The following is a 14,483-nucleotide window of genomic DNA, read 5'->3' as shown; positions in this document are numbered from 1 at the left end:
ATTTCATTGACATTTCCTTCTCTCTCTCACTTTCACTAATAGTTTTGCATATGTAATAAAAACCACAAAAATATTAGTATTATTATTATTGTGTAAACTTTGTGCCAAACATTTTTGAATATATATTAATATAATTTTTTATGCATAACTCGTTAGTTTTGCTCTTTTTATTATTTTTTCACTGAAAAACAACAAAATTCATCCAAAAATAAATCAACACATTTAGTGATGCGTTTGACATTACAAAACAGCTAAATAAATAAATATAGTAATAGTATAGTACTGTACTTACAGTATTATTTGTTATTAACTAATTTGGGGTTTTAAGAGTTAAAACACAAAATCAATTGTAAGTAATTGTAAGTGAAAAGTCAGTATATTTTTAAACTTTTAATAAGTTTTACTCAATATATATATATATATATATATCATTGTTTAGAAATATCATATAAAGCACTTCTCTAGTCTTTTTAAGCCAACGATAAGTTATGTTTTTATTTAAACAAATAAAATGCAACGACTGAACGGGTCAGACATCGACAGACAAAAAAATAGTGAATCTTTTAATGTAAACAATAATAATAAATGAGTTTTTTATTTTAAGATAAACTTTTTTTTTATATATATATTAATGAACTAGAAATCCCAGTTCACTAACTATGCAATAATGGCAATGCAATGCACTTTCACTTTCATTTTCATTAAATTTATGAGTTTATTATGATATGATTGAACTTTTCAGTTAATTCAAACAAAACACCAACACATTACCCGACAACAGGTTTGCCCTATAATTGAACATCAATTCCCACACATTTCTATCTTTATCTCATTCACTCACTCACTCACTCACCCATTCATACAGTAAATCACTCACTAACTCACTCATTGATTTAGTCATTTACTTAGATATTACCCACAAAACAATTTTATAAAATAATTTGCATTTCAATAGAAAACTTTAACTACATTTAGAGAAATATTTTAAGACATGCCATGTATACGATGTGATAATATAATAGATGGGTGTGTTTGTTGTGCAATACCCTCTCTACTCTGTAATTGATTAAAAGGGTTTAAAATACTTTATTTATTACATTGAATTAGGGCTTATGTAAGGCTTGAATAAATAAAATAAATGATCACTATTTCAAAGTTTATTATCAATTATAATAACTTTGATTATTTTCTATCTTTAGTTACCCACATATTAAAAATTATAGCTGACATTTAGTGACACTTTCAATAATATTAATGCCATCGTTTGATATTTTTATTATTAATATTTATATATATATTATATTCTTAGTAATACAGTATTAAATTTTTTATAAAACAATGACTGTTTTTTATAGTCAAAATAAACATAAATAAAAAATATTTAATAATTGTATTTCATTTTTTATGATTATTACAACAATAAATTCTAATTAATACTATAGTAGTGTATATAATGTAGTATTTTTAAAAATAAACAAAAACTTTATTAATGTAATCTGTGATAAATATATTTTGAAAATATTGGTATTTTGACAACTAATATAAATGTTAAATATTTATAATAAATTAACTATTGTTATAAAAGTAGTAAATATCATTTTATATACTGTATATGTAATTTACAACATTGTATTCATATCGAATAAACACTATTGTAAATTTATAATATAAATTTTATACCATATTTGATATGACTTAAACTATAACTTCAAATAATTAATTAACTTTTTAAAATAAACTGTAAACATATCCATTGTTTAATAATATTTTAAAAATAATATTACCAAAAAATAACCTTGATCAAACATTTGATTAAACACCAAACTAATGTTTCACTAAATAGTAATTACAATACCAGTGCATCATTAAAATGAATGTTTAAAACAATCGACAAACTAGTCATTAGCATATTATCACTTATATTCATAAAAATTCAGATAAAATGTATTAATATTTAAAAAATCTAATGTATAAAAGTAATAAACTTATTATTTTTGTATTAAATACAATATTTAGAAAATATGTACAGAATTTATGATACTAAAAATATACTATAAATAAATATAATAATATTAAAAATTATACAATAAAAATTTTACTATTTATTATACATTTTTAGTAGACATTTGTCCTCTAAATGTTTGGCAAATATTCAAGAGTTGGCATACAATTGAAAACTACAAAACGTTAAAATAAACAATTTAAACAAAAATAACTAAATAAACATTTCCTTAATGAATATCAATCACATTAATGATAATTGTCATCACTTTGCTATAATTTTTCATAACTTTCATCACAAAATATGTTTGACTAATATTTAATTTTTTTCAATGTTATATTATTTTATATAATTCTGCATATTTTTATTAACAGACTATGAAATAAACTTTTTAATATATTAATATATATATATATATATATATATCATTGACAAACTTGTTTTAATTATAATAATCTAATAACCATGAAAATGTAATAATTTAAATATCAATACTTTTTAAATAACACAATATTTTATTTTATTTAAAAAAGCATTTAAATATATATGTTACATATTTAATTTGTATAATAAATTTATATTAATTATTTTAAACCCAAATATATCTAATTTCAATATGTGCAAATAATTTAAATAAAATTTTCTAATATTTATTTTTAAAAAAAATATATATTCTAGTAATATACCAGCACACAATTGTTTCAGGGTCGCTGCCACTTGTATTTGCTACTTGTTATTGCTAAACCTTGATTATAAAATTGATTATAAATATTGTCAATAAATTATTAGCAGATTGTATAATACAATTTGTATTATTCATAAATGTTCAGACATTTTATTATATATTTATTTTAATAAATACTGTGAAATAAAAAAGAAATTAAAAATGAGTGACAAATCATTTCCAATATATGATACTTACGCTAATAGTCTTGTGATATCAAAAGACTTAATTGAAGAGTTAAGACAAAAAATTGTCGAAAGAGTTGACAAAACACCTGATCTATACTATAGTGAAGACATTAAGAGATTAAGAAGTAATGATTGGTTTGTTCGTCGCTTTCTTTATGAACCAAAGTCTAAAACCGATGTCAACAAAGCTTTGGATGCGTTGGATAAGTCGTTGAAGTGGAGGAAGTCATTTGGTGTCCGAGACATTAACAATACTGATTTTGCACGTGAAGCCTATCTCAGTGCCGGTGCCTTTATTTATGGCACCGATCTTAACGGATCACCAATACTTATAATGAGAGCCAAAGTGGTGCGAAAGATCAAGTCGTGGGTAAAAAATGCCTACCAGTTCTTAGTCTTATTGTTTGAAACCATCGACACTAACTACGAGGGAAAAGGTTTGATAACATAAAAATATATAATTAATGTTTATATTTATTTTTAAAAAATATAATTAAACCAAAATATACATTAGGTTTAACAATACTAATGGATTGCAGAGATGCCGGTATTATGAACGCAGATATGGATGCACTAAAATTTTTGCATACAGTCCTAAATGACTATTATCCGGGACTGGTGTCTTCGGCACTGGTATTCAAGTTGCCGACCGTTTTGGAGGCTATCTTTAAGATTTGCCGTTCGTGGCTTAACGACGAACAGTCCAAATATATGTATACTATCGGCAAAAAGACTATCAATCAATACGTTTCTGTCGATCAATTACCTGATATACTGTTGGGAACTAACCCATTACCCTATCGTAACCCTCCAGACAATGCTCCCGGTGCTCATGAATTGGCCGAACGTCTATCAATTAAACCAGAAAAAGCTGACAAACTGGTCAAACATTTAGAAAAGTTTTACGAAAAATAATTATCCAATCAAATGATGTAAATCTAAAATTATATAAATATTTTTGACACTCGAATCTCATATCCCTAAAAATAAAACTATTTTATCCATTAAATGATTAAATTTAGGGTTTAATTAAAATACATTGTTTAAAATTACAGAAATGGCATCACATAAGTGTGCCCTAAAAAGGCCTTTAACTCAAATAATTATTAACATTGCATTGAAAGTGTGGTCTCTCAGCACATATCATATACTGTATTAATATTATTATACAATATATAAATTAAGAAAAATATATTGAAAATTTTGTTTAATAAAAACTTGTGACAAGCAATACAATGTAATAATTGATTAAAAATATTTCTAAAAAGTACCGAACCCTAGTAATCGTATTAAATTTAATAAATAATAATTTAATATAATAAAATCTATATATTTTAAATATATTTTGAAAATTTTAATGTTTAAAAAATATTATACTTAATAAAGCTATTTAAAATGCTAGACATTTATTAAAGAAATAAAAAGATTATGTCAAATAAATTCTATATTTTAATTAATAATTATACTGTATATATATATATTATTTAACATTTAGATTATCATAATGTCAATGACTTATATAAATTTTAGATAAAACGAGATTATATGCGTATACATACAGTATAATAAATGAGATTATCTAAAGTTTGGTAATATTTATGTACTAATTTAACATTTATATCAACAGTTACGGGTAAGCACTTTTGATTTTAATATCATTTTCACTTAATAATATATTATATACTGTTCAGTACACATTGTATATTATATATTATATGAATAAATTTATAAAATAGCATTATTTTTCACAACTAAAATAATTAATATTATATAATAATTTATACTAGATTGTGCAATTTAGTTAAATTTAAAATTTAAAGGTTATCTATCATCAAAAAATATAATTAAATGTTAGGCAATACATACATATATTCAAGTTCTAAGACCTTTTATCATATCTACAAAAAACATAATAATTGACTCATTTTATTTAAAAATGTTAATAATTTATAATATTTTATTTATTTTTCAAAATGATAAAATTCTTAATTAAAAGTATATAATTAATATGAAATCTATAAAGTTATTAAATTATTACTTTATACAGAAATAAATAGATTTTACTAGTATGTAGAAAAATAGTAAACAAAATTTATTAGTATACAAAATAAAGCTATTAAAACAGTATAATATAGTACAAAATTATAATTTTTTATTTTAAGCTATTTATATATAATCGGATTACACTATTAATATATAGATGAGAGAAAGAAAGAAAGAAAGAGAGAGAGAGAGAGAGAATATAAAATTAATTAATAATATTTTTGATTGTTTTGATGTATATAAATTAGATTTTAATTTATTCAAATAGATATATAATTAATTAATAAATTAATTTATAATTGAATGCATTTGCAAAATTGTTTTTTATTTATGTTCTCGTTTAAAAAAACATTAAAAAGTGATATATCAATAAAATTAAAAATTTGTATATAATTTTACATGTATTTGCATAATATTTGTACAATATAATTTTATATTGAAATTTCATACATGTAGACAATAATAATAATAGTATAGATAAATATGTCCCTCATATTTAATTGCCCTACTTTTATAAATATTTTATTATGTGATTATAAAAATAAAAAATTTATTTTATGTGCATTTATTAATCTCATTAATTTAGTATTAGTTTAAATAGTACTTAAATATAAATAAATAAAAAAATATTTGTTTAATCTGCTAAATTTTAATTACAAACATTTATTAAAACTGAAATATCTTTATTGCTCAACAATTTAATAAAATTATTAATAATATGTCAATTATTAAATTCAAGTTTAAGCTAAAATTTTAATAAAATAATATGTGTTATGGTATTTACATTCATTATTTATAAATATTTCCTAAAATTTTTAAATATTTGGCAAATTTATTGTATAATAAAATAAAAAACTATTTTATTATTTTTCTTATAGGTTGTGGTAAATATTTTTATTATATAAAACAATTTAAATAATGCAATTTTATATATTATGCAATACTAATAATAAAATGCATATTAAATGTTTGATTAGTAGAGCGCAAAGAAATTGTCATAAAAAGCATTCAAAACTTTAATATTTTAACATAAATTATATGCCAATTGAAAAAAGTTATGTTTCAAACAAACAAAAATAATTCAGATGTTTCAAAAAATAGCGTCAATCATGTAGTTTATGATTCATAAAAGATTATTATTGATATTAATACATACATATGTTTATTATGTTTCTATATTTGTATTTAGTATATATTATTAATACAGATTTTATCAATTTTATCTGATTTCATATTATTTCTAATAATGTGAAATAATTTTCAATCGCAACACATGTGAGATCTCATAATGAATTAGTTGTTAACACATTAAAATATAACTACTATTTAAAAAAAAWATATATATATATATATATAATTGGCAACAATTATAAGTGTTTGATTATTAGATTATAATATTTTATGTGCCATTTAATGATATTGATCTTATCGATGAAGTCATCTTTTTAAAAATCCAATTTAAAACTTACAAATATTTATTGTAAAATTTATAAAATTTTACTATTAAACTAAAGTTATACTAACTATTTATATAAATTGTTTAAAAATATTACACTTCCTATAATCATATTCTCAAATTTGATTATCTAAATAAATTATAATAATCATTAAGTTATAAAATAATGTGGCTAAAATATTTAAATAACAAATAATTATTAATAAAAAAAATAATTCTAATTATAAATCTGAATATTTTATTAATGATTAGTTTTGATAACACTATTTAGTAATTTTTAAAAATATTATTGTATTTATAGAATTAGCTTTTTATAATACTGAATATGATATTTTAAAAATCTATATAAAAGTCCATATACTGTATAGCTTTACTAAATTAAATTTGATTTAATTTCAAATTTGAATACATTTTTAATTATTTAGCAGATAATCTTTCTCTACAGTATTTATTTATTTCTTAAGTCAGTTATTTAGACAAATACTAATTATTGTTAACTTAACTAAATTAAGTTTCGGCATAATATAAAATATATAGTGTCTAGGTCACCTAACTGTCAGACATTATTATCAAACAAAAATCTGACAATAAATTGTGATGATATTTGTTATAAACAATACTTGTAAAATGTCATATTAATAAATTAAAACAAAAACATAACTATTTAAATAATTTACTAATTATATTACTAAATTTATTATAACTATATTTTCTTATTCTAATTAATAGCTAAATAGCTATTAACAAAACTTGTTAATTGTATATAATTTTGATTTAAATTAAGAAAATCGATACTTAGTTTCATTTTCTGATCGTTGATTAGATTTAAGACAATTTAAGTGCTTCAATGAGTATTGACTCCCAAAAAACAATACCGTATAAAAAGGTTTACAATTTTTGCAATAAATATGATTATATGTTATACAATACATCGGTAGACAACTAAAGATCATAAGTTCTGTCTAAATACATTATTCTTATATTTAAAAAATAATAATAATAAATTGTATTGACGTATGAAGACATTATATTGTGAACAATAAATAAAAACAATTGTTTTATTGTTTTAGTATTTGTAAAAAAAATATTTTTACTACAAAAAAATGCCAAAACTTGAAAAATATTTAACTTACAGTTGTGTTGTTATTGTGGCCGTTGTCCTCACTAGTAATGACCAATTCTTTACGTGGGCACAGGAGGCAGTATCACCCGATATATGGACACCTCTTGTGGCTTCGTTGCCGACAGCAGTTATGGGTGCCATTAACTTAGCTCTGGTTTCAAGATTGGCCGGACCTAATGGTGGTGGTCTGACAGGTCTAAGCAGATTTCTACCGGGAGGTGATGGGTCGTCAACCAAAATGATGTTTCTCGGAAAACATAATATACAAGTCAGCAATCTTAAAAAGTAATTGTTTTTATTTAATTATATTTTTTTAAATGTTTTAATAATCTCTATATATTAAAAAACAATATTTATATTCAATAATTTAGTAGTAATTTAGTTATATATTATTTAATTGATTGTATTATTATTATAGAGACGATGATGAAGATGATGACGATGATGACGACGACGACGACGATGATGATGATGACGATGATGACGATGAGAATGAAGTCAATGAGGGTAATGGTAAAGGTGGATATGGCAATAGTGGGGGTTATGGATCATTGGGTGGCAATAAGGGAGGTTATGGTACTGGTAGTGGGTATAGTAGTGGAGGATCAAACAATTTATATGGAAAGGGAGGACAGGGTGGTTACCAGAATAGTGGATACGGAACAAAATCTACGAGTTATGGTAGCAGTAGTGGTGGTTATGGTGGTGGCGGTGGAGATATGGGTTCATATGGCAATAATATGGGCGGTGGTATGAATTACGACCAAATGCTTGTGGCCAACGCTATGTCACAACAGTACCCGAATATAGATCCGAGTCAAATATATTGGCCTCAAAGTGAGGAGTCGGCTATCAATAATGTAAAAAGTCAACCCAGTGCTGATATCGGTGCCAAACCAACTGTGATTCTAGGAATTCCCAAATTATCTTCACCTAAAGATGATGGACAGAGAAATTCAATGATGCCTTTATTTAAACATAGCTCATACTCTATGCCCACTACTGTCGAGGGTTTTCAACCAATTTCAGAGACAAGATATGAAGACACACGACTAAAACCAACCCATGAAAGACCTGATACCAGTGCTAATAGATTTGATGAACACAACAATGAATACCAGAATCAGAATCATTTGGATAATTCTGAACAACAGAGAGGGGAACAGATCTCCAGTTATAATACACTTTATAACGATAATTACAATCACAATAATGATGACTATTCAAAGGCCGACCGAGTGCTTAGGTATGAGGGAAATCATATTAGACACAAGAGATCAGTTTATAAAGACATAGATGAACACAAAATCTCGAAAACAAAATCGAAAAAATCAATCAACAGAGCGGGTAATGTACCACCAATTAGACATGACAAGACTACAACAGCAATGCCATTGACATTGATGGACAAAATCAATCCATTGAAACTATTTATGTCACCCTCGAAGAGTCCAATTGATCACAAAGAGGATAAACAGAAAAAGTTGAAAAAGTTTAAGAAATCAAAGTCAGATCAGCCATCAATTGATATGCAATCACAGGCTTCCTCTGATAGGATAACCACTGCTACCAGATTTATGTCTAAAGAGAGTGGTCCGCAGGGCATCCGATTTATACCATTGAATCAGTACAAGAATATGATGACAATGCCTAGTAATCTGATGGGTGTCCAACGCAAGGCTGGCGGCTATAATAATAATAATAATAATGTCGATGACGAGGATTGCGATGATGATGAAGATGACGACGACGATGATGATGACGATGACGCCGATGGTCTGGCAGATGGTAAAAATGCTGTCATTCAGATAATCTACAAACCAGACGATAAATTTAGTGGTGGTTTCGGTGGTCTAATGAGAAAAATGTTTGGAGGACAGAGAAGAGGAACAGTAGGTGAAAGAAGTGCAGAAAGAGAGCTGAGTTTCCGTAATGGAGGAAAAACACAACAAACTATTAGCTTATAATTAGTAAATAATATGATTTTTTTTCATCAGTTTTTAGCTCTTAATTCAAGAATATTCTCTTTATTTGAGATAATTTTGTTTCTATTATCAAAAATCATAAATTCATATGAATTTTAAATCTCATTTACATAACTATTGTTTATACGTATTATACCTTATGATACTATAAGCCAACTCTATATATAGTGAATATGTATATCTTACGTACATTTATAAATAGCTGTCTAATTATTTGTTAATTGTGTTAACTAATTGTAATGTATAGTTTTTGTTGTTTATAGAGTCAATTATGTGTAGTGTCAACTAATGTAAGTTTCCTATTGTGTTATTACCTGTACTTAATTTTTATTGTTATTGCATTCATGTAAATTGTAAATTATTTTTTCTAAACCATTAATTGTCATTTATTTGTAAGTATTGTTAAATATTGTCATATTATGTTAAATGTAATGTAAATTTATACCTCATATTATTTTTTGCTAACATTTTCTTTTAAATTTTCATAGTATTTTGTTGTTGATATCATTAATTAAATAAATTAAAATATATAATTTATTCGGCATGTGGTTAAAACATTTTTAAAAATATAATAGTAATTTCAAATTGTAAAAAATATATACATTATGTGATATGTTTAGATATTTACAGTATTAATCAATTAAACACTAAGCACTAAAAAAATCAACAACAAAAAACACTAAACAATAACACAAACAAAAAATATTATATATTTTTGTAATTTTCTATATAAACTGTATTGAAATTAATTGTCAAAAAATTTGTCTAAAATAAAAAAATATAGGATTTATAATATAAATTATATTTGTTTAGTTAATTGTTACATTTATAGTGTTGAAACATGTTTTTTTGTATAATTAATTGTTATTTGTTTGTCTGAGTTTTGTTAATCTCATTATTTTTTGTTTGTATTTTTCAGTTGTTTAATAAATTGTTTTATCAGTTGTTATATTGTATAGTAATGTCATTAATTTTTTTCTTTATGTTTTTTCTCTTAATATAATATAACCGTTTATCTCAATTTTATTCAATTAATTCAACACAAATGTTTTTTCAACATAATTTTATAACAGTATATTATCTCATATAATTCAAAATATATTTTATTATTAGTTTTATAAACATCAATTAATGTTAAATCAATTGTATAACAATTTTATTAATATTGTAAAACAAGTAAAAATTACTAATTAATAAATTTAAATAATTATAAACAATTTTTTTAATAATTATATTTTTTCATAAATTTTAAGGTATTGTTTTTTAACTTCTGTATAAATATTTTTTATAAAATAATTTGTAAAAAATATTCTATTATTTTCATACTATCTTTCAATTCAATTCAGTTTATTTAAAGAGTTAAATGTTTTCCAACATTTAGGTGTTTTTCATACAATATTTATTATTATTGCTTATCATATTTGAAGTTAATATAATCAATGAAAGGTTTAATAATTGTGAGTACATTACTTTTGGCACAACTGTCCAAAAACATTGCCACTGATGATGACTGTGGGGTAGCATTGATAACCAAAAGCGTTGAATTAGTTCATGATTTTCAGTTCATATATGAAAGGGTTTGTCAAACTTGTAAGATATTGTAAATGATTATATATTTTTGATAAGTTTTATGTAATCTTAGCAGAAAAAAAATTATAATATAGTTTTATTTATAAAAATGCAATTTTTATTTTATCAGTAAAAGTCAATGAAGACGCTTATAAGCTATCAAAAAGAAAATGTGTTCAAAATATTATCGACCAATTTATTAACAAATTATATACTGTATGTAATATTTTTCAATACTATACTGTTTTATTATACTATAATAATGTATTTAATATCAATATATTAATATTAAATTAATCTTAAGGATGATATCATTGAATTAACAGCCAAATTGACACAAATGCCGTGTTTTAAACTATTGTTGCCGACATGTGAAGCGGACAGTTATGTCAAACTGAAACACTGTATTTTTGATTTTGCATTGGAAAACATACAGGTATTTACCAAAAATTAGATCACTTTATTAACTATTAAACTAATTATAAGTATTATAATAATAAATAGTCTATTATTTTTAGAAAGAGTTAGAAATTTACAAAAACCAAACAATGAGAACTATTATAATTAATTTGGTCACTGAAACAAAGGTTTGATTTTTTTAAAAAATAATTAAAAAATGTAATATTTTGAACATTTTATTCAAAGTTTATCTATTAAATAGGATTGTCTACAAAAAAGTTTAGATGAAATTGATGTCAATGAAAGAGTTAAATCTAATCATCTGATGAATGGATCACTTTGAAGATTATTTCATTTAAATTGATTACTGTATTGAGTAAATCACAATTAAGTTTAATTTTAAAAATCACTTTTATTAAATTTTAATAAACAAAATATATTAATTTAAGTGTTATTTTATGTTTAATTAAAATTCGCTTAATTAATAAATTAACTAAAATAGTAAAATATTTATATTAATACTGTTGTAATTTAAAATAGTTTGTAATTTGTTATACAGTAAAAGAAAACATTTTTTAAAAGTAACCAATAATTAAATAGTTTTACTAATAACTATTAATTATAATAAAAATCTAATTATTTTATCAATAAAACTATTAAATGTAATAAATAGTAGGAAATAAAAAATTGTATAATTGATGAAAAACTTTGATAAATGTATACAAAAGTTAAACTATTTATCAGTAAGTATTTGATTACTAATGAAGTCATTGAATAACAGTTTTGCCGCAAAACACGTGATTTCATAATACAAATCAATGAATACATTGAATGCAGTGTTTGTTTTGCATATGATTTATATGATCACAGAAGTGGTCGACAACTGATCCAAACAAAATCAGATTTCGGGTCAACACATCTGGTCAGTGGACAGTTCATCGGTGGTGTACAAAATGGCCGTAATATTGAACGCTTATTACCAGAAATTGATTGACTTTGGGTACATAATAATGCCGAAAGTGGACGAACTGTGTGGGGGTTGGCTGTCGGCCAGGATTTGGACTTTTTATGAGACAAATACACATCATTTTCGGCAATTTGATCGCAAGAGTCGACTAAAGCGAAAACTAACCAGTTGTCTGACCAAATACTTTACCATCAATGACCTCAAGTTTGAAAACCTCTACATCAGCGGCTCGACGGTCAACGGATTTGCCACCAATGACTCGGACATTGATCTGTGTTTTGTTGTCCACAACTTTTTCTATAAAGACTTTTCAAAGTCCAAGAAAGTTGACATCTTGTCGACCATCGAGAGTATTGTGAGCAACGAGTTTGAAGTGGTCGACAGCCAAGTAATTGAGGCCAGAGTACCGATTTTGCGGTACACCGATCGGCTAACGGGTATTCGGGTTGAGATTAACATCAATAATGAAATCGGAATCAGAAACTCAAGACTACTCTACTGTTACTCAAAACGTGAGTTTAGTTAACGTTATTAACGACTAATTGTTTTGTTCAAAGATATCATTTTTAAAGATAATTAATATTATTTCATATGTTATTAACCAAAATCTACTTTTAAAAAAAATATCATAAAAGAGATTCATTTACTTGACTTTACTATTAAATCAATTTTTAAATTTAATTAAATTTAAAAAAGCCTAAAAGTGAATAATAGTTTTAATATGAATACAATAAATATATTAAATTAAGATTTTATTGGAAATATCACAATTAATATATTTAATGAAAATAAATTGTGTATTTTTATTTATAACTTTTTATATACAAATATACCCAATATATCGATATAGAGGTTATTTTCATATCTATATTTCTAATTGAAATAATGAATATTTAGTAACAAAAAAATATTTGTTAAAACTAATTAGTTAATAAAACAATCGTTTATTATTTTAAGAGTAATTAATTGCTTGAATTGATATTTTTTAATCACTTATATTCTGTAAATTTTCTCATTATTATAAATTTATTATACTGTAGTTTTTTTTAGTCTAAATGTCGAAATATTTTAGATTTTAATTATTTTATTTTTTGAAAATTTGAATTAAAATGCCATTATTTTCAATATCAATGATGACATTTCATTGGATCTATTGGTGGCATCAGTTGACTGGCGTGTCGTTCCTATCTGTATATCCATCAAACAGTGGGCAAAACACTATCAGATTATCGACTCGTTTAGCGGCTGTCTGTCGAGCTATTGTGTGGAACTGATGGCAATATTCTATCTCCAGATTTGTTCGCCACCACTATTGCCATGTCTTCAGAAAACAGATGTACAGATGTTTGCCACAAACACAGACATCTCTGAATACCGATTACTACCCGATTTGGAACAATTGAATCCATTTAAGAGTGAAAACCAACAATCTTTAGGTCAATTATTTGTCGGCTTTTTTAAGTATTACAGTTTAGATTTTGATTTCTCAACACAAGTGGCTTCTGTACGGTTGGGTCGAACCATCTCTAAAGCCAGTTATGTACCACCACTGGATCAATATCTTTGGGAATACATTGCTGTAGAAGAACCATTCAGTTTAGATAACTCCGCCCGAACTCTATATGAATTGAAACCCTTCCTTATGGTTACCAATGAATTCAAGAAAATGTATGAAAAATTCAAGGATTTGCACTGTGATTGTGGTTGTGATTACTAAATCATATTTTTGTCTTAAGTTATATAGTCTTTTCCAAACATTATATCATAATTTAGTTTCAATTCATGTGATTTTTGTTTTTATATAAGTTATGATTTAATTTTAATTTGATATTTTATTTATGACAATTTATAGTTGTATTGTTATTATAAAATGTTTGCTTTATAATTAATTTATTATATGTATCATACTTTTAATTCCTTTTTTACCAAAAAAGTATCACTAATTTTATAAATAAAATTTTTTGATTAATTACTAATAATAATTTGGTTGTTTATTTTATAACTGATTATTTGTTTATGAATATTAC

General features: G+C 24.0%; 2 protein-coding genes across 2 annotated transcripts; both read left to right on the top strand.

The window, feature by feature from the left end:
- Window positions 1-2,801: 2,801 nt before the first annotated feature.
- Window positions 2,802-3,889, top strand: LOC128952124 (motile sperm domain-containing protein 2-like). Its single transcript, XM_054297462.1, has 2 exons — window positions 2,802-3,351; window positions 3,429-3,889. Exons 1-2 carry the CDS (start codon window positions 2,889-2,891, stop codon window positions 3,827-3,829), a joined length of 864 nt encoding a protein of 287 aa, XP_054153437.1. The 5' UTR covers window positions 2,802-2,888; the 3' UTR covers window positions 3,830-3,889.
- Window positions 3,890-12,215: 8,326 nt separating this feature from the next.
- LOC128952130 (poly(A) RNA polymerase GLD2-like) lies at window positions 12,216-14,206 on the top strand. Its single transcript, XM_054297468.1, has 2 exons — window positions 12,216-12,968; window positions 13,623-14,206. Exons 1-2 carry the CDS (start codon window positions 12,443-12,445, stop codon window positions 14,171-14,173), a joined length of 1,077 nt encoding a protein of 358 aa, XP_054153443.1. The 5' UTR covers window positions 12,216-12,442; the 3' UTR covers window positions 14,174-14,206.
- Window positions 14,207-14,483: the final 277 nt, after the last annotated feature.

The sequence above is a fragment of the Oppia nitens genome, unplaced genomic scaffold, assembly GCF_028296485.1.
Source record: "Oppia nitens isolate AA-2021 unplaced genomic scaffold, nextdenovo-longstitch-racon4-pilon3 scaffold1_pilon_pilon_pilon, whole genome shotgun sequence".
NCBI lineage: Eukaryota > Metazoa > Arthropoda > Arachnida > Sarcoptiformes > Oppiidae > Oppia > Oppia nitens.
The sequence above is the reverse complement of the archived record's forward strand: the minus strand, read 5'-3'. Positions and strand labels throughout refer to the sequence as shown.

Excerpts from the sequence above, each read along its gene's own strand:
- LOC128952130 (XM_054297468.1), top strand. The coding sequence starts at position 12,443 with ATGGCCGTAATATTGAACGCTTATTACCAGAAATTGATTGACTTTGGG. Across the intron at positions 12,969-13,622 it reads ACTCTACTGTTACTCAAAAC|TTGACTGGCGTGTCGTTCCT; the intron begins GTGAGTTTAGTT and ends TGGTGGCATCAG.
- LOC128952124 (XM_054297462.1), top strand. The coding sequence starts at position 2,889 with ATGAGTGACAAATCATTTCCAATATATGATACTTACGCTAATAGTCTT. Across the intron at positions 3,352-3,428 it reads CACTAACTACGAGGGAAAAG|GTTTAACAATACTAATGGAT; the intron begins GTTTGATAACAT and ends AATATACATTAG.